The sequence below is a fragment of the Solanum stenotomum genome, chromosome 2 (genome assembly GCF_019186545.1).
Source record: "Solanum stenotomum isolate F172 chromosome 2, ASM1918654v1, whole genome shotgun sequence".
Lineage (NCBI taxonomy): Eukaryota > Viridiplantae > Streptophyta > Magnoliopsida > Solanales > Solanaceae > Solanum > Solanum stenotomum.
In genome coordinates this window covers 62721535-62748479 of record NC_064283.1, presented here as the reverse complement: position 1 = coordinate 62748479, position 26945 = coordinate 62721535, and the positions used below count along the sequence as shown (strand labels likewise).

The 26945-nt window shown below is 32.3% G+C and overlaps 2 protein-coding genes and 2 pseudogenes across 2 annotated transcripts; 3 read left to right on the top strand and 1 right to left on the bottom strand.

Annotated features, from left to right (window-relative positions):
- Positions 1-4150: 4150 nt before the first annotated feature.
- LOC125856183 (putative late blight resistance protein homolog R1A-10) lies at positions 4151-7066 on the bottom strand (annotated as a pseudogene).
- A 6718-nt stretch (positions 7067-13784) lies between these two features.
- On the top strand, positions 13785-15335 carry LOC125854656 (alkane hydroxylase MAH1-like). Its single transcript, XM_049534241.1, has one exon. The coding sequence runs from the start codon at positions 13785-13787 to the stop codon at positions 15300-15302; it is 1518 nt and encodes a 505-aa protein (XP_049390198.1). The 3' UTR covers positions 15303-15335.
- A 685-nt stretch (positions 15336-16020) lies between these two features.
- On the top strand, positions 16021-18310 carry LOC125856182 (alkane hydroxylase MAH1-like; annotated as a pseudogene).
- Positions 18311-22563: 4253 nt separating this feature from the next.
- Positions 22564-24210, top strand: LOC125856181 (alkane hydroxylase MAH1-like). Its single transcript, XM_049535733.1, has one exon. The coding sequence runs from the start codon at positions 22564-22566 to the stop codon at positions 24208-24210; it is 1647 nt and encodes a 548-aa protein (XP_049391690.1).
- The last annotated feature ends 2735 nt before the right edge of the window (positions 24211-26945 follow it).

The window sequence follows — 26945 nt, the reverse complement described above, 5'->3', positions numbered from 1 at the left end:
CGACTCTTTTCTAAGTATTTTTTCTCAAATTGTTTTATACATAGAACATTTCAAAAGTGATTTTTCTAAAGATAGTAAAATTACGGCATAACAATATCAATCTGTCTTACTAAATTACTAGTCGAGATTATTCAATGACCGAGTTTGGCTGCATCTCTAATTCCCAATTGTCTATAATTTAAATTCATATGGCCCAAGCCTAGTTTTTGTCCTTAACCATCTTAAGGCCAAAGTTTTAGGACCCTTTGTTTGGCATTTTCAGCAGCCCAAATCCAGACCGGCCCTTTTTAATTCTAATCAGTCATTTCCTCTTCGCCAAATTTCCCGACCCAATCCAATACAACTGACCCGACCCAGTTTCCTTTTCCCCTTGACAAAAAGAACCCAGAAGCAGCAGTACAACGCCAACATCACGGCAGCAACAGCAACAACAACGCGTGAATGACACCAAGACGACCCCTACGCGCTTCATTTTTCCTCACGCGAATGCACAGAAGAAACCCAGAAACAACGTGCAGTTCCCAACGTTCACAAGCAGCAAGTAAACGTCAATATACACGGCAATCCAAGCGGCGTGAACGACGTCTTCACGGAAGCAGAAACGGCATCAATAGTACAGCTTTTGCGTCTTCCTCCTCTGTCACAGCAGCTCGCACAACTTTATATGCAACAACCGCCTGCAGCCTCGTCCTTGACTCGCGTGGATTATCGCCACGTCAAGCACAGGGACGAGTGAATCGATCCAAGCCGCCCACCTTAATCTTTTCATCCGGATTTCAAGGGATTTTGGTTGAAATCTCGTACATGCAACAACTTTTCCCCATCTTTTGGGGAAGAAAATTCAAATTGAGAGCTGAATTTCAGAATTTCGACTCTACCCTTTTCACCCTTTTTTCCCCAAAACGTGAACCCTAGAATTTCCCCTATAAATATTCGTTTCTTATTCATTGTTCAAGGTTGGAAAATTTTTAACTAAGGCAACGAAAATAGCTAAAATACATACTAAATACATTTCAAGGAAAAAACAGAGGAGATTATCGCTTTTTTTAGTGTTTGGGTTTGATATTCTTGCCCAGATTTATTGGCTATTGTTCGTGCTCGAGTTTTTCGTGGTGAAGTCATCTTCTAGCTCGCTTTGTCTCCATTTCACTGCCCAGAAAGAGGTGATAATCTCGCCCTTATCTCAGTTATAGCTTTTTCTTCTTTGTCAACCTTTGTGTGTCTGTTATGATCGTACATGAGTAGCTGTTTTTGTTAAGATTTCTATGTTGTTAGAAAATGTTCTTATTTTTTCCTTTGAATCTGACTAAGTACGAGTTGAATACCAGCATTATCTCTTTAAAATGCCAAGTCGTAGTCGTTTCTGTGATGTTTCGAATTTATTTTAATGACTTGCTTGCCATGGTTAATATCTCGAATGTTGCTCGCACTATGTTCTCGATTTGTTAGATAAATGTGGGTTGGTCTACTGTTGGCTTCGTGGTATCACTTTCGTTTTCTACAACACGATTTCGTTCTGAATGTTTTCTTTTAGCATTTGGAGGTCAGCATTTTTATTTGTTTGGCCTACATCACTGATTATTAAAGTTATCTTCAAGAAAGTGTATCTTTGTTCTAATTGAAATTTGAAGCTCCTTCTCATTTTAGTGTCATAGTTGTGGCAGTTTTTGGTTATGATTGTTTATGTATTTGATGATTAAATATTTTCGTGACTCACTTGTTCATCTTAGTTAAGAGAGCTTCTTTCTTGCATAAAGATGGCACCAGCGAACGGTGACGTTTTGTTGTATTTAGTCCAAGTGTTGTCCCATGTTTTCGATTTGAAATGGTATAGTTGTCACCTGCTTAATGGAGTATTAGTTTATCTCGAGGTCTCCTTAATATCGTATTGCTAGTTATTCTATCCTGCATCTCATAAACCGGTATTATTTGTCTTGGGTTCTTTATGGCTCTTATTTCGAATTTTTTTTGCCTTACTAGCATGCCAATCTTCATGTTTGTTGTTTGTAGCTTCTTGAGAGAATATGGAATGACTATTTTATTCTAATAAAGTGGAGTTAAAATCAGTACTCTATTTTCCAAATCTTGCTTTTGTTGGAGTCTGGTCTGCAAGATTATTTGAGACATTCTCTATTGGTGATTAATCTTTCATTATGTGACATGTCGATTCTTTAATTCCAAGGGCAATTGCCTGTGGCTCTATTTGCTGTCTACATTCTTAATAGTTTTCATTTAATATATGTCAATGAGAGTATGCATGAAACTGAAAATTGGCAGAGGCTAAAAAAATGGAATTTGTTCATAATTTATATGTCATGTGTCTACAGTGTCTAGTTTATACTTATAGTCTTAATTTCTTTGTTCCAATGACACATGTGGTATAGTTTGGTCTTTTAAAAAGTTAGTAGTATTTGTGAATGTGAATCAAAACAACTTTGGTCCATTCTTCTCATTGTAGCCAGTAACGAGTAACTGGCCAAGTCATATAGGTTATTAGATTAGTCCTTAATACTTTATTATGATTTGTCGTGCTAAGTTATTGTTCACCGTAATGTTGTTCATTTTATTTTATAGAAATGTATTAGAGTTTTCCTCATCCCGTGCTAATATGATTTTATTTGTGTTTGCATGTGAAATCTGTCCGAGTTCATCATGAACTCATCTCCTTCCCCTTGCATTTCGGGAGAGCCGTAAAGGCTCAAATCCTTTCTTTACAAGTCAGTCAGTCATTAAAATCGACGAACAGGTCCCGAAGTTGAAAGAATATGTAGCAGAACGGAGAATTGAAAAGATTGGGCCAAAGGCCCACTCTTAATACCAAAAGTTGTATTTTGTTACTTTTGGGCCTAAGCCCACTTATTTGCCATTATCTTGTTAGATTCTAGGACAGGTGGAATTGGGCCTAAAGCCCAATAAAAAATTAGATTTTCTAGGACAGGTTCCAAGTGTTTGACCAAAGGCCCAAAAACAGGATTATGCCCAAGTATTGACCTAGACAAACAGAAATCGAACTTGAGCCCACATATTAGCTCTTTTGTTATTTAATTGACTGTGCATGTTATTGTGTTTATAATTTTAAGGTTCTTCCTAATTAACTCCCCAAAAGATAACCATTTTGAATTAAATAAATATTGTTATTTATTTAATTCAAGTAGGCGTATTTTCTTAAAAAACAATTAGCCAAATATGTTAATTATCGGATAATCGCGTGTTAGCGGGATTTTCGAGTGCTTTCAAACCTTTCTCGAAATGCTAATATGAATCTCAAACCCCATTTAAATATTTTCATTAGATTTATGTTTTAATCTTTTGGAAAAAATTAGTTTTTCTTAATTTTGCTTTAAAAATTAAGTAGCGACTCTAAAATCAGTCTAATTATATTTTTTAAATAAAACATTTACAACAAATGTATATGATCATGTTAATTTATATCACTATATAATTACATTAATATATACAATCATTTAGTTGTCTATCATGCTAGCACATTCAACTAATCAACCATAGTACTTCATCAATCGAATGCAAAGAGCAATATGCAACACCATGGAGTTTTATCTTTCATACATGCCCATTATATCTATAAAGGCAACAATGATTTTAGATTACGCGTTACCGTCTATAATGCGTAACCTGCATGTAATGTGACCATCCATATTATGCTTTCTCCTTATTTATTTAGCTAAATATAAGAACCCCTTTGAAGAATAATGTGTGAAAGCACCGCCCATCAACGAAAAACACTTACATAGTTGAACAGAGGAAAACAGATTCAAAGTGTTCAAACAGCCAGTGATTCTTGTGCCCCATAGGCAATGCATAATACCTTAATCATTTCAAACTATTACACACACAAAATAGATATTACAGTACATGAATAGTTACCGTACACAAAATACGAAATCACAAGTGGGCGAGACTCATCTATTAAACATGATTATTCCTACAACATGAATTTTACAAATGATCAGAATATTAAAACGAAAGATTTTACTTTTCAAAATATAAACTAAAAGATTCTGCATTTGCAAGATAGCATTAGATGATCCCGCGAAATTAGCTTCCTGCATATGAAAGGTAAAAAGTAGAAGTCATCATCTTCATTTCAAGGAGGTAAGATTAAACAAAGCTGAGAGAATCGAAAAACTATTCAGAACTTACTGGGAATGTTATGGATGTAAACCTTAAGGAAATAATTCCCCATGTCCTCTTGTTCTTGTACAATATTTGTTGCAGAGGCCTCAGCTGTAGTGCTGCAATCGTGTAACTCAATTGATTCCAAATTACAAATCTCCCCAAAATCTGCTGGAATTTCTTGCAGGTCGCGACACTTCTACAGAACAAGGCGCTTTAGATTTGGGAAATTAGCACTGCTAGCTTCCCAATGCTCAAGACCTAAGTCACTCAGTAACAACAACTTCAAGCTTTTGAACTTGTCTTCATCACGCAATCTCCATTTATAACACAGGGCTTGGCATTGTTTAAGTTTGAGCTCTTCAAGATTTGGTAACATGATTAAAGTTGATGATATCCTTGCCCAAAGAAAATAATCACACAGAGTTAAAGACAACCTCCTAAGTGATGTTGGAAAATCAAATCTCTTGATGTTGTACCCCGATAAAAATGACCCGTAATACTTGAATGCTACGAGTTTTGTCAATCTGGACATATCCAATTGCTGACAGGAACAATCTATTTCATTATTAGGTATATAATAGAGCAATTTCTTTAGATTGGGAATGCCAGAAAAGACTTCATTTGTAAAATGACCCGAAAATTCCTGTAGATTTGGCATCCCGGTCACAGGACTATCTGCTCTAGGCCTTGGTAAATAAGTGGGTCCATCCATACGTATATACCTCAAGTTCTTCATCATCCATATCTTTACAGGTAAAGTTATATCGTAAGGATAATTACCACTAAAAATTAGAGTTTGCAAATTCTGAAGCTCTGAGATTGATTCAGGAATACCGAATATCTTCGCTGAATCGAACTTGGAGATATCTCAAATGAAACAACTTTGTAATCACAAGTGGAAATGATCTGAACTTAAAATATTTATTGTTCATGGACAACACCCTGAGAAGGTTGAAACGAGAGAAAAAATCATGTATTATTGGATCATGACAGTAGATGGGCAGACTCCTGTGAAGCTTAATACCGGGTACCTTAGTTGCGCGGACTCTTCACTTTTGATGCCGCACCCGTCTCGGATTCTTCAAAAATACACTACTTTTGGTGAATCCGACACGCACCTGTTGGCATTTTTGAAGAGTCCGAGCAACATAGCCGGGTACAATAGGTAGATTCAATCGAGAAAATAAGTAGATAGATCTTGAAACAGAAGGTAATAGCTTATAACAATCATCAACTGAATAATATTCAGTTTGAAAACTGAAGCGACGAACATTATGCATCTAAGAGTAGGGTAAGTTCTCTCAACATGCATATGCTTTGTCATTTCAGCTTCTGTCAAACAGAACTCACGTAGTAGATCATGTATTCCACATGCTTTTATATCACCGTTGAATCTCCTTTCTCTAGCCTGTATCAAGTTCCTGCTATTGCCACTTCCTCCAAACTTTTGCCATTTTCGGAACTCCTTATGAAACCTTCTGCAATCCATAATTGGATCAATATCTGAGTCTCAAACTGAAAATCCTCTGGGAAACTACTCATAGATAGAAAGCAAGTTTGAGGCGATTAGGCAAGTGGTGGTAACTCAAACCGAGCACTCCTAAGCATTTATCTGGATGACTAACAATAATTTCACTTAAGGTTCGGGCAACATCCTTCCAACCTTCGAATGTCCTGGCCACTTTAGAGAGATGTCCCGCAATCACTGAAATTGTTAAGGCTAGTCCTTGGCATTTTATTACTATTTCCTTTCCAATTCGGGAGGATGATCATGTTTTGGTCCAAACACCTTATCACAAAGTAACTTCCAACCGTTTTCTAAATCCAAAAGGTTCATCTTATGAGGGCTACAAGTACTTACATATATTGCTACCTCAGTTTCTCTAGTAGTCAATAAGATTCGACTCCCATTATTGTAATTAGGAAATATTCCTCTTATACTATCCCAAACATCCCTACTCCAAATATCATCAATAACAACAAGGTATCTTTGACCCTTAAGGTTCTTTTGCACCAGGTCAGCTAACTCATTGTCATCCATCTTATCATAATCTCTTGCATTCACAATATCTATTTTCTTTAAAATGCAATGTAAAGCTTCTAACAAAACATTTCTACATCGAAATTCTTGAGATATTGTAACCCAAGCAAGAATGTCAAAGTGATACCTGATTGTTAGATGATCATAAGCTTATCTAGCGAGTGTTGTTTTGCCAATGCCACCCATGCCTAATATTGTGACAATGTCTAGATCCGACGGTGGTCCTGTCAATCTTTTAATTATGATCTCCAAGTCATCATCAATTCCCCGTACGATACCATCTTCCAACTTATCTGACAGCATTGCATAACTTGTAGAAGAAGTGCCAATCATGGAATCCCCGGATAATTCAAGAATTTGATCAGCATCATGAGAAACAATCTCCATCACCTGTTTCTTTATTGTATCCATTTTTTCAACAAGTGGTAGCAAATCCTGGTGTTGTAAAATTCCAAACATCCAGCTTCTCCCTTTGATGATTTGACGCGTTTTCAGCTCAACAATATCTTCTGCCTCACTAGCAGCATCTCTAATTTTTTCCTCCAAAGATTTGATTTTTCCAGGTTCAAATTCATCAAGAACTTTTTGGAAATATTCAGCAATAGCACGAAGAGAATTGAGCGTTTCAGCAGTATGACCATGAAAGAGTTCATAAAAATTTCGTTCGTCAAGAGATTGAAGAAGAGAAATTANCATCTCTAATTTTTTCCTCCAAAGATTTGATTTTTCCAGGTTCAAATTCATCAAGAACTTTTTGGAAATATTCAGCAATAGCACGAAGAGAATCGAGCGTTTCAGCAGTATGACCATGAAAGAGTTCATGAAAATTTCGTTCAATTGAAGAAGAGAAATTACAGCACTATAAGCTGCCATCAAGTATTCAAGATTAATCAAAATATTGTAAATGGAATGTTTGAAGATGAACAAGCTCTGTTTGCAAGGAGAGAAATTTTTTGGTTGTAAGAAAAAACTTTGAACACAAAATTACTAATAATTGGACGGATTGAGTTATGACTCAATTTTTAACTCATTTCAGCCCAAATAACATATAAGTGGGCTGTGGGCCAATGACGCGCACATTTGTTAACTCAGCCCGTTTTGACATTCTCAAGTTTAGTCCAATCCGTACATTTGACACCCCCTAGTAATACTCTTTAATTAATTTAATTTCCAACACCATGTTAGTGTTTATGAACAAATTATTTGACTTGCTACAAAAAAAACTAAGTCAATGCCAGTTGTGTGTGTGAAATCAGATCTGTCAATTCCAGTAGGTATATAATACTAATGAATTTCCCATCCCTTTTAGAAGCACTAATTTTTTTAACTTGTTCTTGATTGAATAAAACAAGAATCTTTACAGTTGTTAATTAATGGATCAGAAAAGAAACATTAATCAAATGAACAATACTAATTGGTGCTTTTTAAATTAAGTAAAAAATAACGGTCTATAAGGCATAATACATAAACATGACACTCAAACTTGGTCTCAGGCTCCCACTTGATAAGTAAATATTCCAACTTTGAGAGTGGAAATGTAATCATCTTAACTTGATTTCAAATGCAACTAAATACTCTAACTCGTCCCTATTGTTTTTCGTGGACATATGACATATAGTTTTTGGAGGTGTCTAAATGAATTTTAATAACTGACAATATTTGATTTGAATTTGGTTCTATTAAAGAAATAACCAAAGCTAGACAAATGTATATACACTAATTTTATAAGTAATTGGATTTTAGTCTTATTATTTCACATGCATTGTAGCACTGTTAAAAATCTCCCCAATGCTTATATAACCATAACATGCTTATCTACAAGGGGCGTTATTTAGTGCACCTTCTTTTATTAAAGCTCACGCTTCAATGTTTTTTGTGATTATTAAAGCCCAAATATATTTGAAGTGTTTTTTAAAGCTTTTCGCCTTTGACAACACTGCGGATAACTCCTAATTTTGTAGCGTATGTTTTGTTTAGAGGTGTCAAAAAAGAGCTCAACTATAGGTAACCCGCTCATTTCGTCCAAAATTTTAAGAGTTGGACTCAAGATAATTTGAATTGGGTTCAATCTCAACTCATTCAAGCTTTAACTCATTTTAAGAGAACTCTCAATTGGGCCCAATTTAATCTCTAATTTCAACCCGATTTAAGACTCTTTATTTGCATTGATGTAATGTATGTTCGTATATTGAAGGTATGATTTACTATCTATTTTATATTTTTAGGATTTATCTATCCATTTGTAACTTCTTTTTTAAATTTTTCTTGAGTTGAAATTCAAATTGTGGTTATAAAAGTTAAATAACAATATGTTAAATTTTTTTAGATTAAGCAGGTCAAATTGAGCGGGTCATTGACTCAACCCGTTGTTTAGCCCATTTGAATCCAACTATTTGAGCCCAAAGTAAACTTGGGCGGGACAAGACCCAACCCAATTTCTATTTCAACTCATTTTATTATCTTCAATTTCAACTCAACCCGTCAATTTGACACCCCTAAGTTTTGTTCACTAAAATAGATCTTGATCAGTTCTTAAAAGCACAAAATGCAGTCAAGTCTCAAACTTTCACCAAGTATTTTGCTATACATGGCTTTGTTACCTTGTCAACTCATTCAAGTTAAAACTTGACCATAATAATTTGTGCAATAAGCAAATTCTCTATTAAAGAGAAGTGAAATCCATCGCTTTAGGCATACCATTATTTCGAAAAATATATAAATGAAGTTGCATCTTCGCCAAAGTTGGTTTGACTCTTTACTTTCGGTGTCACATTTGTGTCGACCTGACATGGGTGTGGGCTTGGTTGTGGAATCTGTACTGAATTTGATCAATCGATTTTGGATAATTTGACTAAAATCGATAGAGAAATTCAAGACACATATAATGATTTTTGTATAAAAACAAAAGCATAGGTGAAATCGAAGAAAATGGAATAACTTGTATATATAAATTTTTATGTCAGTCTTTTTCCCTTTATATCCTTCAAGAATTCTCCTCTTAATCAATATTTTCTCCTCAAAATACCTTGTATAATGTCTCATAATTTAGACATATAACTTTTTTTTAGATATTTGAAATATTTTTAGCCGAATCCCAACACATGTATCCTTACCTAGATTTGTACCCTTCAAACTTAAAATTTAGACCACTAAAGATCCAGCGTCTAGATTCACACTCGTATCGAGCACCTGCCGCCTATATTGACCTTAAAAACAGTCACAATTTTGATTAAGTAACTAAATAAATAAGGGATAGTCTTACAATTAGCAAAATTGTGCCTAATTAATTAGAACTTTTAGTGTAATGTGTAAATGACTAACATTTAATCCTTCTTTCTCGTCATATCTTGATATCCTATAATTGAGATGAATTTAAATGGAGTAACAGAGTCGGAGCGACCCTAACTTATTTAAGATTGAAGAGTATTAAATTGGAGTAACATGGTCAACTAAGGTTCACATAGTCAAGTCTATCTTATTTAGGATTGAAGCGTAATAATTTATTATTGTTTATGTTGTTTCAGTATATATCAATGCCTCTATTTTGATGTTGGATTCAACTCCTCTTCCCTCCCTTTTTAGCCCTTTCATGTACAATAGCTCGCAAATCATATAGGAGATCTAAATATATCGTACTAGGCAAGTCTAGTGCAATGAACTCGATTAAGAAAAAGTTGGTAGGGGAAATCAATCTCTAGCCTCCTTTATGGCATACCACCTATTACACCAACCCAGCCACCCTAATGGGTTAGTCATTTATTACTTGTTATTCTAATCTCTTACTGTAATTTGTACAATTTCCACTAGGATATGAGGCTCTTCAACAGCTTATGCTATACATATACTTTGCAGATTCTCTTTTCATTAGTTCCTCATTTAAATTATTATACCAAATATAACATATATATCTTTTCATCTGCAGAGTCGTAATATCGTATTGAATTATGCTTTTTATAATATGATATTATTTAGTAATTCATTTGTTTGTTTGCTTCTTCTTAACATTGACGTCGAATCACTTTAAAAAAAAATTGCATACGCCACTGATAAACCATGTGTTATGCGCTAGCAAAGAAACCAACTTTATCACAAGGAATGTTTAACTAAAACTATATGTCTAACTAATTTAACTAACTTGAGAATTTAATTCAAATAATTATATATGTTTAATGTTAAGAATGTTTGTTAATTTCCTATGTTTAGGTATTGGTCACTAACCTATCTAATGGGTAACTACTAATTAGGAATTTGGATCATCTCCTTGTTTCTAACCTATTTAACTTTAATTTAAAGAGCAATATTTGACCAGGCACAAATTGAAAAAAAGGGAAGAAAAAAAGACTTCTGAAAGAAAAAAAAGACTTTTGAAATATATAATTTAAAGAAGATATAGATATTCGTGTGGCTAACTATCATCATATTAAGAACAAGATAAGAAATATAAAATTATTTTTTTTCTAAATATAAAAATGAATTATTCTTTTTAATTTTTTCTCTGTTTTGTTTCATGGTATCAAAGCCAACACTGCAGGTGTATTATTGGTTCCCATGAACTCATATGTTGGTACTTTAGAACTACCTCTACGAGCATATTCCTCTTTAAGTTTGCAAATATACCTCTAAACCTTGTAAAAATGATCAAATATACTCTTGAACTTTGTAAAAATAGTCAAATATATTCTTACGTGACTTTTATTTTAATAAAAAAAATTAAAATTGATATGTTCACTTCTATTAGTCGAAAAGGGTATAACTATGTCATTTTTATAACAATAAGATATAAGTGAGTCACTTCTAATTTAACTTGGAGTATATATATCAACTCTAAATCATAAAGTTAAGAGGTATATATATATATATTAGCACCTTTCCCCTATAAGTTATGTTCGTTTGGTTTATATAATACATGAACTCGAATTTAGTTGTACCCCAATGTAATATCATAAAAATAAAAAAATATATATACAAAGATATATTCTGATACAACGATTCTTATAATATATAAGTAAGGTGAATATATAGAAATATATAGAGTGTTTAAATAAATCAACAATAAAATAAAATATTGACTCGTTCATAAATATTAGGTCCAGCTTCTCTAACGAACACATTCTAATTGGCATAATTAATATTTTATATAAAGAAACACTCAAAAAAAAAAAAAAAGATCTAAATTTTGTATTTATGCACAAGTCAAAGTGCTGACATTTTTATTTTATTTTTGGATAAAGTTAGCTTCATTTTTGCAAACTAACATCCACCAACCATGAAATTTCTTTATTTTGTAAATGCATTTAATCGCATTTTTTTTATGACTACACCACACTAGGACTTGCAAAATGGGTTTAAAAACAAGTAATCATTCAATTCGACCCGTTAGTTATGGGTCGAATAACCAATTTTTCATCCGTGTAAAAAATAAGCATCTCAGATATTTTTTCCATTTTCATTTTATTTATTTTCAATCCGTTCATATCTGATCGGATCAGTCCGCTTGTCACTCCTACATCACACCTTATCGAGTATTTTCGTAGAGTGATGCAAAAGAGATAGTAGGGGTGTACATGACCGGATTGGTTCGGATTTTTCTAATATCAAATCAAACCATTTGTGTTGGACTTTTAAATCATTAAACCAAACCAAACCAATTAAACTCGAGTTTTTCAACCTCGGGTTTTTTTGGGTTTTTCGGATTTCCGGGTTTTTCCGGTAAAGTATTCATACAAACATATAATTTTTACTTCAAATATTTCTTTAGTCCTACCAAAATACAACTATCTAAGGTGTTTCTTAAGAAAATAATACAAAATATGATATGAGTAATGACACTAAAATATCCAACAAAAAACTAATAATAATGAAATCGCGTGAAACAAATATTGCAAATTAACAAGTCCTAATGAAAATGATCATAATTTAAAAGTACTAAATTATGCTAAAATAAGTTTAATAAGTATTAGTTACATGACTAAATATTAAAAGAAATTAAAATTAGATTATGTATTTGAATTGTCTAAACCAATGTAAAACCAAAGAACAAATATTCAATATTATTGTCATTCTTAGTGTTGAATTGATTTTCTTTTTGCATTAGTATTAATTTGATTTTGATTTAAGCTTTATTATAATTACCAACATATGTGGACTATAATCTTTATTGAACCATTTAGAATTCTAAGTTTCAAACTTGAAATAATATATTAAAAGATAAAAACTATGAAAAAGTATAAGAAATATTTAAAAATTATATCAAAGTAAACATTTTTATGTATAAAATAAAATTTTAAAATTATATATATAATGTCAGGTTGGTTTTTTTTAGTTAAAACCAAACCAACCCAAATATTGTCGGGTTTTTTTTTTAATACCAAACCAAGTCAAACCAACCACTAGTCGGGTTTTTTTCTCAGTTTGACTCAATTTGCGGTTTGGTTCGATTTTCAGTTCGATTTTGTACACCCTAAGAGATACATTACAACATGTCAATGTTGAATATTTTATGTCTACAAAAGTTGAAATAATACCAATGTAAAATTTGAATTACTAGTCAAATTAAATCTTCGTTGTAATTTTTCGTATTAATGATGCATGTGTTAATTATGTGATGATTCCCGTATTATTATGTACCTAATGAACTCTCATAATTTTGAAACCCATACCATATATATCAATGTTGAAAGGAGGGTTTTTAACAGTAAAGTTGTCTTCGTGTGATTTATAAATTACGAGTTCGAGCTGTGAAAGCAACCACTAATACTTGCATTGGACTAAACTATTTGTATCACACCTATGAGGATTGCAGCATTTTCTCAAATCATGCTAACATGAAATGTTTTATACACTGATTAAATTTTTTTCCATATCATATCAAGAGTGTCATATTCATTGGAACCACCGAATTGTTCACCGTTACATATGGCATACTTTTTTAGTTTATTTAAAAAAAGATTTGAAAAGGACAACTTAATTGTTAAATGTTAAATAGTATAAGGCAGATCAACTAACTATAATGCATGCCATGTTTAATTTATCTTACAAATAAAAAATCAACAACAACAAAAAATTCAGATAGAAAATTTTGCTTCCAACTAAAACCATACTTCTTCCGTCCCAACTTATATGTAACTTTTCTCTTTTCAAGAGTCAATTTGACTGATCTTTGAAACTAAATTCGGTCAGATTAATTCAATAGTTTAAATATAAAATTTAAATATTCGAAAACTATACAAAAAGTACTGTACAATGCAGTTCTTCTCATATTAATTAATATTGTCATGAAAATTACACATCTTAAAATACTGGTCAAAGTTCATATAGTTTGAATGTTTATAAGCGAAATATGACAAATATTTTAGGTTCGAGGGAAGGTCTTTTACTTTTATTTTTTATGGTAGTTCAAAATAGGTAGTGTTCCTACTTGAAATCAGAAAAATTATTTGTAAAGAAAATTTCAAACATTAAAAAATTAGTAAGATACCTTTCACTGCTAGCTACTTTGAGAAAATGTATTATAAAAGCAAGTCTTAAATTTTATTTACACACATAATCATCCTTGTGCCATTTCACTTTGAAATCTTTCAATCTTAGCCAAAAAAAATTTTAAAAAATGGCACTAATAGGCTTAGGCTACATTGAAATTTTCCTAGGTTTGTTCTGTTTTCTTTTGTTTTATTGCTTTAGACATTCAAATTATCCAATAAATTTTCCAATTTTTGGTATGTTACCAGGGTTACTTTACAACATACAACAAATTCATGAAAGGTGCACTATGTCAATGAGAGCCTCAGGGGGCACATTTTTATTCAAAGGTCTATGGTTTGCAAATATGGACACATTAACAACAGTTGATCCAGCTAATGTTCATTATATCATGAGTGCAAATTTCATGAATTTTCCTAAAGGTCCTAAATTTAAAGAGATATTTGATGTTTTAGGTAATGGTATATTCAACGCGGATTTGGATATGTGGAAGGTTCAGAGGAAGATGACGCGTGCCCTCATAACTCATCATGAGTTCTACAAGTTTTTAGTCAAGACTAGTCGCGATAAGGTGGAGAAAGGACTAATTCCGGTTATTGATCATGTTTGTAACAAGGGTTGTGTTGTGGATTTGCAAGATTTGTTTCAAAGGTTCACTTTTGACACAACTTGTATATTGGTTACTGGATATGATCCTGGATGTGTATCGATAGATTTCCCTGATGTTCCCTTCTCGAAAGCAATGGATGATGCTGAAGAAGCTATTCTTTTTCGTCATGCATTGCCTGAGATTGTTTGGAAGTTGCAAAGATGGCTTAGAATTGGAGAAGAAAAGAAGATGATTAATGCTCAGGAGGTATTGGACTATACTATAGATAAATACATTTCCAAGAAGCGCGAAGATTTGAAGGAAGGAGACGATTTGAAAGAAAGTGAAGAGGGATTCGATCTCTTGACATTTTACCTAAAGGATGAAAAAAGTTTGGGAGTTAAATGTGATGACAAGTTCTTGAGGGACAATATATTGAATCTTATGATAGCAGGGCGCGACACGACTAGCTCTGCTCTCACATGGTTTATTTGGCTTGTGTCAACAAATCCACAAGTGGAAAAAAAGATTAGGGATGAAATCAACTTTGTTATCCCTAATGAAGAAGTTGAAAACTTTAGGCTTTTTAATGTTCAAGAATTGAACAAACTTGTTTACTTACATGGTGCATTGTGTGATTCACTAAGGCTATATCCACCGGTGCCATTCCAACACAAGGAGCCTCTTGAGGAAGACATACTCCCAAGTGGACACAACGTTCATCCAAAGTTAAAGATTATGTTTTCATTGTACGCGATGGCGAGAATGGAGTCGATTTGGGGGGAAGATTGTTTGGAATTTAAGCCAGAGAGATGGATTTCAGAACGAGGGACGATTAAACATGAGCCATCATACAAGTTTTTGGCTTTTAATGCTGGACCAAGAACTTGTCTTGGTAAAGAAGTGGCTTTCACTCAAATGAAGGCTGTGGCTGCTGCTATTATTCACAATTATCAAGTTGAACTTGTTAAAGGGCACATTGTTGAACCAAATGCTTCTATTATTCTCTACATGAGACATGGTTTTAAAGTTAGGATTAATAAGAGGTGGACTTAATTATTAAGGATAATATTGTATGTATCAAGTATAAGTATGTTTTGTTTGTTCAATTTGTTGCTATTAATTTTTTTTAATTAATTTCCTATAGGGATGTAAAATTTCCTTAATGAATTTTTGTTGTATGTTGGTTTGGTATTTGAATTTACAAGTAAGTTGTTCAATATATATGTGGATCTCCTATATGATTAAGAAGTAGCCTACTTAAAGTAGGAAGTGTAGAAAAAAGATTGAATAAATAGAGGTAAAGTATGATTGTAAATCCTCCACTAATTTGGAGTGTGGAAACTAATAAAAAAAGGTCATTCGGATGATTCAGTTGGTTTGGAAGGCCTGTGATTGATCCCACCCTTTATATATGAGTTAACGGTCAAAACACATGTAAAGTACCTCAATTTATTGAGTTCAATATTTGAATTATCAGGTTTGTGAGTTTTCTACCCTGAACCATTATCAAATGTTATCGAGACACACCTCAACTATCATGATTTGTTCACGTTTACTATCTGAAATATTACCATCATTCCAGTAGGAAAATTGAATAACTGATAGCTAAGGTGTGTTCAGATAAACATTTGGTGATAGTTCAAATATAAAACTCAAAAAGTCGAAATACTTTAGATGTGCTTTTGATCCTTTCACCCTTTATATATATATAGGGTTGTCCATAAACTGTATGAAGAAAAGCCTCAGAGAGAAAATAAACACTATGCTTAAAATGGCTCTCACTTCTCTATTGGCTTCAATAGGGTTCCTTGAAATCTTTATAGCAATATTTTTCTTTCTTGTATTCTGGTCTTTAGCAGATAACAAAATGGCCTACCAAGAAATTTCCCGATTTTCGAATGTTCCCGTGCCTTCTTATCCATATACATAGAATTCATGAAAGAAGTACAGAGGTTCTTTCAAGAACTGGAGGTACTTTCTTGCTGAAAGGCCTTTGGTTTACTAACATGGACATTCTTGGCACAGTGGATCCTGCAAATGTGCACTATATCATGAGTGCAAATTTTCCGAATTTCCCTAAAGGGCATGAACTCAAGAAAATCTTTGATGTTTTAAGCGATGGAATTTTCAATTCCGACTTGGAATTGTGGAAGAATCAGAGGAAGCTCACGAGAGAAATGATCATTCATCAGAGATTCCACAAGTGTTTGGTGAAAACCAACGTTCACAAGGTCGAAAATGGCCTGATTCCGGTTCTTGAATTTGTGGCTAAAGAAGGCAGAGTTCTTGATTTGCAAGATGTTTTCAAGAGATTAACATTTGATACAACATGTATTCTACTCACAGGCTTTGATCCTGACTGCCTCTCTCTTGAACTCGCCAACGTTCCCTTCTTGAACGCGATGGATGATGCTAAAGACGTATGAAAACATACGCCATTTGTTGCCCAAAAGTGTTTGGAAGTTGCAACAATGGCTTGGAATTGGGCCTGAAAAGAAACTGAGCAAAGCAGAGGAAATCCTTGACCAAGTCATTGGCAAGTATATATCGATGAACCATGACGAATTGAGCAATGCAACAAAATCCGAGGAAGATGAAGAGAGTTATGATTTATTAACATCATACATGGTAAATGATGCAAAAACCAAAACAGGGCTAAAGTTTGACGACAAGTTCTTGAGGGATACCATACTGAACTTCATGTTCGCGGGGCATGACACAGTCGCCTCGGGCCTTACTTGGTTCATCTGGCTAGTTGTCACACACCCCGAGATTGAGAAGAAAATAAGGGAAGAACTTAAGGCAAACGTCTTGTTGGGAGAAGGCGAAAAATGGAGGCTTTTTAAGGCGGATGAAGTGAAAAATGCAATATATTTACATGTTGCATTGTGTGAATCGTTAAGGCTATATCCCCCTATTGCAATCCAGCACAAGACTCCACTAGAACCCGATATTCTTCCAAGTGGACACCATGTTCATTCGAATATGAGAGTGATGATTCCGTTATATGCAATGGGGAGGATGGAACACATATGGGGATACGACGCCATGGGCGGAGCTACTGTAGGCTTAGGGTGTCCTATTTCATTGGAAAATAATATATAAGTAAAATGATCTTTTAAATGGTTAAATAATATATTTTGGACACCCTGAAAACAATAGAGTCTTGGCGCATTGATTTCAGTTATCCAGCGAAAGTTTAATGGCCAACGTTCACCTGGGTTCAATTCCCCTTGGCTGCACTTTTTAACACCTAATTTATTAATATAATATTATCAATTAAAATAATATTAAATTAGAGACCTACATTTGATTTTTTTTCTTTTCATTAAAATTTTTAATAAAATTTAAAAGTAATTATTTAATTTAAAGTTAATAAGTAAGTCCTATTTTTTTTTATAAAGCTATTAAAAGTGAAAAAGGCTCCATATAGAATTTCTTTTTAAAAGAAAACTCGTTCGATTCTACTATTTATTTTTCATGTCTCGTTGTTAGTCCTCAGAGATTCGTGAAATCTTTAATCATAAAAGTGATTTCATTCTAACTGAATTTTCTCTTCTTTTTTTTTTCTTTGTTCGTTCACTTCCTTTTATATAAACATGAACGTCAAAGCTAGTTATTATGTAGTTTGATTTTAAGTTTTTTGGTATATTTTTTAATTAAAATAAATTATCTTTAATGTAACGTAGTTTGATTTACAAAATTTTAGTACACTTATGCATTAAATTAATTTTATTTACCTATGCAATTCTTGGACACCCTTTGTAAAATTTCTGGTTTCGCTACTGTACGACACCTTAGAATTCAAGCCAGAGAGATGGATTTCTAAGCGTGGAACGATTAAACATGAGCCATCTTAAAAGTTCTTTTCTTTCAATGGAGGGCCAAGGACTTGCTTAGGGAAAGAAGTGGCATTTACTCAAATGAAAATTGTTGCTTCAACTATCATTCATAATTACCAAATTGAAATGGTAAAAGGCCATACTGTTTGTCCCAATATCTCTGTTATGCTCTACATGAAACATAGCTTTTAAGTTAGGATTAAGAGGAGGTGGGAATAGTACTTTATATGTGGAAGTATATATGTAGTCCACTCCATCAGTTTCATTTGTTTGTCTTACTTTCATTTTTTAGTACGTTCTAGAAATAATGTCTCTTTCCTTTTCTGACAATTCTTTTATTTGAACTTTCGACATTGCATGCTTAACTACAAGACTAAATGACATTCTGGTACATTCTGCACATTTTAAGTTAAGAACATAAGATTCAAATGTTTTCTTTACTTTCTTATACTCCATACCAAGTCTAAACACAAGACAAACAAATTAAAACGGTGAAAATAACTCTTTGTGAAAAGCAACCAGGGTGAAGTCCATTACTCACTTTTGGGCTGCCATTTAAATTATATCCAATTTTATTTTACTTTTGCAAGTTTATCTGCATTGGAAACTATTAAGAATATAATTAAATAATAAAAGTATGTTTTTTTAACAGCTTAAGCTTTTAGATGAGATGGTCACACATTTCAATATGGTATTAGAACAGGCAAAGGTCCGATCGAATCTCACCGACACCCAAGATTAAAAAGATTTTCCACGTGCTTATTCAGAAGTACGCCACTAAAGTCAAAAGTTCACATCTCATTTCAAACAATTTTGTCTAAAGTGTGGCCTTGTAAAAGCTAAACATCATATATTTTGGCTTGAAGTTTGGTAAGGTTTGCTAATAATACCAACTTTAAGCATTTTTTTATTAAAGCTATAGAATTGACAAGGTCAAATTAAACTTGAGATATTTTTTTTACTTAAGTTTAACAGGACGTGCCAAGGCTAACTCCCAAGATTTTTAAATAAAGTTAGAACCTTAACAAAGTCAAACTTCAGATATATTTTAATTTTTTTTGTATAGCTAATGTATAGTAAGGTATATTGTATAGTCAGTGTATATTTTCTATGACTTTTGGCAAGCTATATTGTATAGTCAGTGTATAGCTAATATATAAATAAACTATACTATTATATAGTCAATGTATATTTTCTATAACTTTTGACAAGTTATATTATTATATAACCGGTGTTTATTTATTATGATTTTCTTAGATATTTTTTATATGATAAAATATGTCTATATTTATAATAAACTAATTACCTTATTACATCATATCTTTTATATATATATATATATATATATATATATATATATATTATAAGTGGGAAGATCTTAACTTCAAAGTTGGATTACGATTTTATCCCTTCACTATAAATTTAAATATTATTAAAAAAACTAATTAATAAAATATTAAGTAATAATTATATGGTATTAATCCATTATATTTCTAGATAGAATTAATTCACGAAATATTTAATTTGTTTTCATTCTAAAATGGAGTTTGGTAGATTAAAGTGTTTCGTAACAATAAAAGGCAATAAACTATATCCTTTAAAAATTGAAATATTCTTTAACATTAAAGAACAAAATGTCATTTGAATTACCATACATCTTAATATGGCACACATATTTAGATTTTAGTCAGAAACTTTACATATCTCAACTTTAACCAATCTAATTCTCATATATGTTATGTATATAATCAATTTTTAAATGACTTTTATAATTCTTTACTGTTATACATTCCAAAAAATTATTTTCAAAATCACTTTATATTAATGCATATACTTTGTTATTCCAATCAGGGGCGGACCCACGTGTTGTCCAGGGGGTTCACCCGAACCCCTTCCATGAAAAATTACACTGTATATATAAGGTGAATTTTCTGGATGTATGTGGATATATATATTTTGAACGTCCTAAATGACAAGGTGAAGGAGATAGCCCAACGACAGCTCCTTCAATATTAAGCTTGACGTCCAAGGATCGAATCCCTGGCTTAGCGTTTTTTTTTTAGTTTTCTACTTTCAGTTTTTTTTTTTTTTTAGTTCCAGTTCCGATTTTCATATTTCTTTTAGTTTCTTTTTTTTTTTTTAATAAAAAGTGCTAAATTGTGGTGTTAAACCCAAAAAATTCAAGGGTCCCATACTCCCATTCCTAAAAGCTAATAACTTTTTCACTTTCCAAATCCCTAAATCACTTTCTTGTTCTTCCCCAACACTCAAAACTCAAATATTAAAATCATCTCCCATAATATTCTATTGTTGATTTGACATATTTTAAAGGGCTAACTTTTTGTTTCACTGTAATCACTTATGTTAGTTTTGGATTTCTTGTAACGAAACTAACTTTTTGTACCTATAAATTATATACTACTACTTCCTTGAATTTTTTTTTTGTTGGCTTATTTACACGTTTATACTTTTTTTTTTCGAACCCCACTAAACGAAAATCCTGGGTCCGCCACTGATTCCAATGTATAATTGTTGATGGATGATTATTGGTGGATGTAATTACATTGCTCAACACAGTCACTTTATGTTAATGCATACACTTAGTTATTCTAATGTATAATTGTTGATGGATGATTGGTGCTGGATGTAATTGCTCATCACATATGCAATAAAAAGAGGTAAATCTATTTATGCTTTTGTTAGTTATTGGGGAAGTTCTTCCATTCTTTTAAACTAGAACGGTTTCTCTCTTTAATTTTTGTTATTTAAAAGTTTTAGAATTCATTAGTTATTTTATTGCTTTTAGTCTACCCTATTTCATCTTATTTTTGAATATCTGTGGGATGAACATAATGTACATCAGAAGTTGTATAATTTATTGTGATGCTATAATAACGTAATGGATATTGACAAGTTTTTATATATTCTCTTCAAACATTATGTGAGATCTTCACAACTAATAACTCATGTGAAATTTATAATTTCTTAAAACTATTTGATATGATTGTCAAATTGTCCATTTGATGTTAAGCTTTAATTTGGTGGTACACTCTTCTCTTTTGATTAATTAATTTTATGAATAACTATTTATACATATTGTAAATGTATTTAAATCATTTACAAAAATTTATACTAAGTAGCGTGCAATACACGTAGATTTTCTATCCTGAAATTCAATTTTTAAAAACTATATAGAAATCTTATAGTAATTACGAGGGACAAACGTGCAACGCACGTTCTCAAAAACTAGTTATACTAAAAATGGGAAGCTCCAATATGCAAAGTTGAATTACCATACTATCCTCACACTAAATTAAAATATCATTAAATATCTAATTATTTAAATACTAAGTAATAATTATATCATATTATACTAAATACTAAAAAAAAGAAGGTGTAAAGTCAAACTTTGAAAGACAAAAATATTTCATAGAAAATTGTTAGAAATTATTTCATAGAAAGTTGTTAGGAATTACTTTTTTATATATATAAATGCTTTATCTAATTCTTTTAAGAATGGTTATGTTTAAATGAATTAAATTTGTTAATTAGATAAAGCGTTTATATATATAAAAAAAAAGATAATAAAAGCATTTATCCTTTATTCTTTATTCTTTCTCTATAATTACTTTGGTTAAATGGATTAAATTTGTTATCCTTTCTCTATAATTAGTGTAATTAAATGTATTAAATTATTAGTAAAAACAATCAACCTTTCCTCTCCTTCATGTCTAAGATCACTAACTTCTGAAAATTAACTTAAACAACTCTTCACCTTTTCATCTTATCCTATAAATCTTTAGCTGTATATATATATATCATGAAAAAGTAATTTTACTTTACCAATTGCCTCCTGTTGATGTGAATTATTAGGCAATTTTCAGGTTTTTTTTATTTTTTTGAAATATTAATATTTGTTTTGATCCTGGTATATTTAAACGTAGCCCGGAAGTAACAAATGAGAGTGGTTTGTAAAAGCAAATGCCAATCTTGTCCTCAATTATCATGACAAACTATTTGCATCCCTTACGCAACGGCGTCATGAGATAATACGTGGCCAGTTAAACTATTTCGATAGCTTAACCATTATTTTAACTAAGGCAATGGCAAGACTTTTTAATGACGACTAAGGGATAATATCGTGTTCGACTGATCTGACACAAATAGTAACAAAAATATAAATATATAAATCAAATATGAGTACTATATTAATGTTTAAACTTTAATTTTGTTGAAATAATTGCAACTTAAAATATGAAATTTATAATCTTAAAAACAACTTGCTAGCTGCTACAATCCATTATACAATAATGTATATATATAACTTAAACTCACACGTAATTACCTAATAAGCAACCTGTCATATAAATATTTTTTACACTGTCGGTACATATAACTTAAAACTCCAATTATATTCACATCATGACTCTATAAAATAGTAGAGTTTTTATCCATAAAACATGAAGTAAACCATGGCTTTCAATTTTCTAGTATTAGCCTCAATAGGTTACATTGAAATATTTGTAGCAATTTTTTTCTTTTTTGTGTTGGTTTTTGAAGGAAAGGGTGATTTTGGGTGGAAATGGCCATTTTTTGGAGAATTCCCAAGCCTTTTATTCCATATAAACACAATCCACCAAAGCCTTACAATATTATTTTCAAGAATTGGAGCTACTGCCTTAGTAAAAGGTCCATGTTTTGCAAATATGGACATTTTAGGGACAGTGGATCCTAAAAATGTACATTATATTATGAGTGCAAATTTCCAAAATTTTCAAAAAGGGCCAGAATTCAAGAAGATTTTTGATGTTTTAGGTGATGGAATTTTCAATGCTGACTTTGATTTGTGGAAGAATCAAAGGAAAATTGCTAAAACATTGATCACACATCATACATTTCACAATATTTTAGTGAAAACTAGCTGTGACATGGTGAAAAATGGACTTGTCCCGGTCCTCGAATTCATGGCTAAAGAAGGTAGAGTTTTCGATTTACAAGACGTTTTTCAGAGATTCACGTTTGATACGACTTGTATATTAGTGACAGGGTTCGATCCTGGCTCCCTCTCTATCGATCTTAACAACATCGCCTTCATGAAAGCAATGAATGACGCGGGAGAGGTCATGGTCATACGTAATTTGTTGCCACAATGTGTTTGGAAGTTGCAAAAATGGCTTGAAATTGGGCCTGAAAAGAAATTACGCGATGCTAGGGAAGTCATTGACCAAGTTATAGGTACGTATCTATCAATGAAACGCGATGAATTGAGAGCTAAAGAAGAAAAAATGAACGAAAAAGAAGAGGAGGAGGGTGTTGATTTATTAGCATCATACATAGCTAATGATGATGGAGAAATAAAAACAGGGCTAATGTTTGATGACAAATTTTTGAGGGATACCATATTGAACTTTATGATCGCGGGGCGTGACACAACTAGCTCAGGACTTACATGGTTCATCTGGCTAGTTGTGACACACCCCGAGATTGAGAAGAAAATAAGGGAAGAACTCAAGGCAATCATCTCGTTGGGAGAAGAAGGCGAAAAACAAAGACTTTTTAAGGGGGGCGAATTAAAAAATGCAATATATTTACACGCTGCATTGTGTGAATCGTTAAGGCTATATCCCCCCGTTCCGTTTCAACTAAAGACTCCGCAAGAACCCGATGTTCTCCCGAGTGGACACCGTGTTCATCCCAAGATGAGAGTGATGGTTATTTTGTACGTGATGGGGAGGATGGAATCGGTATGGGGAAAAGATGCATTGGAGTTCAAGCCAGAGAGATGGATTTCAGAACGAGGAACAGTGAAACATGAGCCATCTTACAAGTTCTTTTCTTTCAATGCAGGACCAAGGATTTGTTTAGGGAAAGAAGTGGCTTTCACACAAATGAAAGCTGTGGCTGCTGCTATTATCCATAATTTTCATGTTGAAATAGTGAAAGGTCATGAGGTTTGTCCTAATGTATCTGTTATCCTCTACATGAAACATGGATTTAAAGTTAGGATTAGGAATAGGTGGACAGAAACATTTTTTGGTGCTCCCTCTTTTCATTTTCTTCTAAACGAACTGTCAAAAACACATCTAAAGTATTTTGTTTTTTTTGAGTTTCATGTCTGAAGTACTTTCACTAAATATTTATCAAATTACACCAACTATAAATTATTCACTTTTCCTACCTGAACGATTATGATATTTCAAGTAGGAAAGGAGAACAACTCATAGTTAAGGTGTGTTTTGATAAATAGTTGGTGATAGTTTAGGTAGGAAACTCGCACACCTAATAGTTCGGTATGAAATTCACAAAAAAATGTGATAATATATGTGTGTTTTTTGACCATTAACTCATATTTTCCTTTTTTTGGTGTACTTGGAATCCATCGAAGATTGACATGTCGAAAACATTTTTGTCAGGATTTTTCATCGAAAATCTCTTAATGACGAACTGTCCTTCAAAAAAATTGCATTTTTTTTAAGTAGTGAGCCCTTCTTCATGAATTGGCAAGGTATAATGTTACCTATGTTTAATCATTCAGTATTCAGAGTTACTGAATCGATTAATTCAAATTCGTTACCTGTATTTTATGTTCAAATAATGAAGATGTCATTAGCCCAAAAAAGTAAAGAGCAAATGCATTGTCCCTTGTAGCAATGTGCAATAATATAATATAGTAGATCTTTCTATAGGAATTTTTTGCTCTAATAATATCTCATTATGAAGTCAAGTTTTTTTAAAACTAATTTTTATGCTATATTATAACAATATTTTATTATAACAAATAAAATGACAAAAACGACGATATTATAAAACTATTGACTGTATGAACAATTTTCGTACAAGTCAGAGACTTTTTTCTAGTGTTGTGTACTATTTCAAACTTCTTTCTTTTTCTAGTTTGTCAAAGTGTTTGGCAGCTACTGAGTTCTAGTACAGGAAAGAAGCACCAGTATTTATATGGAGGCTAATGGAGCGCGACTAGTTCTCGTATTGCTGGACCCGTTTTTGAGGGCAAACACTCACAATAAAAAATATCATTTTCAGAAGCTTAAATCTTGATTCATTCTACCACCATCCATTTCGAACTAAATTAACTTAGGGCAAACCCGTTTCTGAGGGCAAACGCTCACAATAAATCTTGATTCATTCCACCAGAAAAAAAATATTATTTATATTCATATATTTTTTTTTGAGTTATACAAAAGTGTTTTTTCTTTAAAAAAAATAAAAAATCACTCATATTAATTTCTTTATCTTTCCATTCCCCTATCCAAGAGAAAAAAAATATGAATATAAATAATAATTTTTTTCTTACTCGATACTAGTTTATTTTCACATATAAAAATAAAAATAGAATAAAAGAATCACTACGTGCCGTATTTATCAGTACAGTGTTTATTGCTTAATTATTGGAGAAATAATTAGTACGTGATAGTGTCTCCACATTGTCACACTTAATTTGTTCCCTACTAGAGCGGTCAAAAAGGGTCGGCCCAGCCCAAGCCTCACAGATCAAGGAATTTGAAGTGCTAGGGCGGGTCGGCCCTTCATTTGGAAGGACTTGAAAATATCAACCCAATTCAATCCTAGAAGGCCTGGGGCGGGCTAGCCCTTCTTTTTTCATTTTTTTTTAAACTTATAATTCTATAATATCAAAAAAATGAGAAGATTCTCAAATCAAATATGGCAAACAACTGTGATGTTTCAATAACACTAGCAAAAAATCTAGTGTAATACCAAATACGCGGGCTAGATAAGAGAGTGACAAGATAGATGAGAGGGAGGCGAGGATACGAAATTTCTCTATGTATCTTAGATAAATGCAAATTTACTTGGATAAAGTGTATCTAGAACAAATTAACCTAATTTTGAGTTCATATATTTCGAGATACATGTATCTGAACGTACCAAAATCTCTTAAGATTCATAATATTACAATATAGCATATATTTAAATAATTAGATTCTACACTAGTGAGATTATTGTAATTTACCATTAAATAAAAAGTTTTGGCCCATGGGCCGACCCCGACCCGGCCACGATGAAGCCTCAAGGGTCAAGGGCTTATATAGGCCTGACTTATAAGCCCTAATTTTAAATGGGCTTGAAAAATCTTATCCCAATCCTATCCCAATAACGATTGAATTGGACCAGTCTCATGAGCTAAGCCCGTTTTGACGACTCTGTTCCCTACAAACAAGAAAATAAAAATAGAAAAAATAGAACATCAAGAGAAATTTATTCAACAACTAGACATTCACTCTTTTTTTTTCCTTATTGCAGCTTTGACCGAAAAAAAAAATACATAATGAAAATAAATAATCCTTTCACCAAAAAAAAAATACACTTTTAAATCTTAGTAGTTCAATTGATTCACTATTTTTATTGAGGGAGTCCGAATCCCCCTCCTCTTGTTCTTCTTCAATATTGTCTCCGAGAAAAACGTGTTCAACATTATGTGACACCCGACATCGATCGGTACTAGCACCAATATACCCCTTTATTGGTATCGACTTCTTTATTTTCTATCTTTTTTATTGTAATATTTTAAAAGTGTTTCATCTTTATCGCTAGATTTATTAGAAAATAAACAAGATTTTTAAAAGAAAAAAAAATAGGTTTGTTAATGAAATTACTCAAGAAATGGATTTGAAGAGATCTCATATTCAACGATTGTCATGAATATAAATGTCTTTGAATCCCGCTTGGGACTCCATTTTATCGTGTATATCTACGCCAACACATCAAAGAAAACAAAATATCTTTCCGACCTGACATACATTTATCGTATGACATAATAAGTATTGAAAACACTCCTAAATTTGGCATGAATTGTTACTTTAGTCCTCTAACTATT

What these genes read in the sequence shown, in the direction of transcription:
- LOC125854656 (XM_049534241.1), top strand. Translation starts at nt 13,785, where the DNA reads ATGGCACTAATAGGCTTAGGCTACATTGAAATTTTCCTAGGTTTGTTC.
- LOC125856181 (XM_049535733.1), top strand. Translation starts at nt 22,564, where the DNA reads ATGGCTTTCAATTTTCTAGTATTAGCCTCAATAGGTTACATTGAAATA.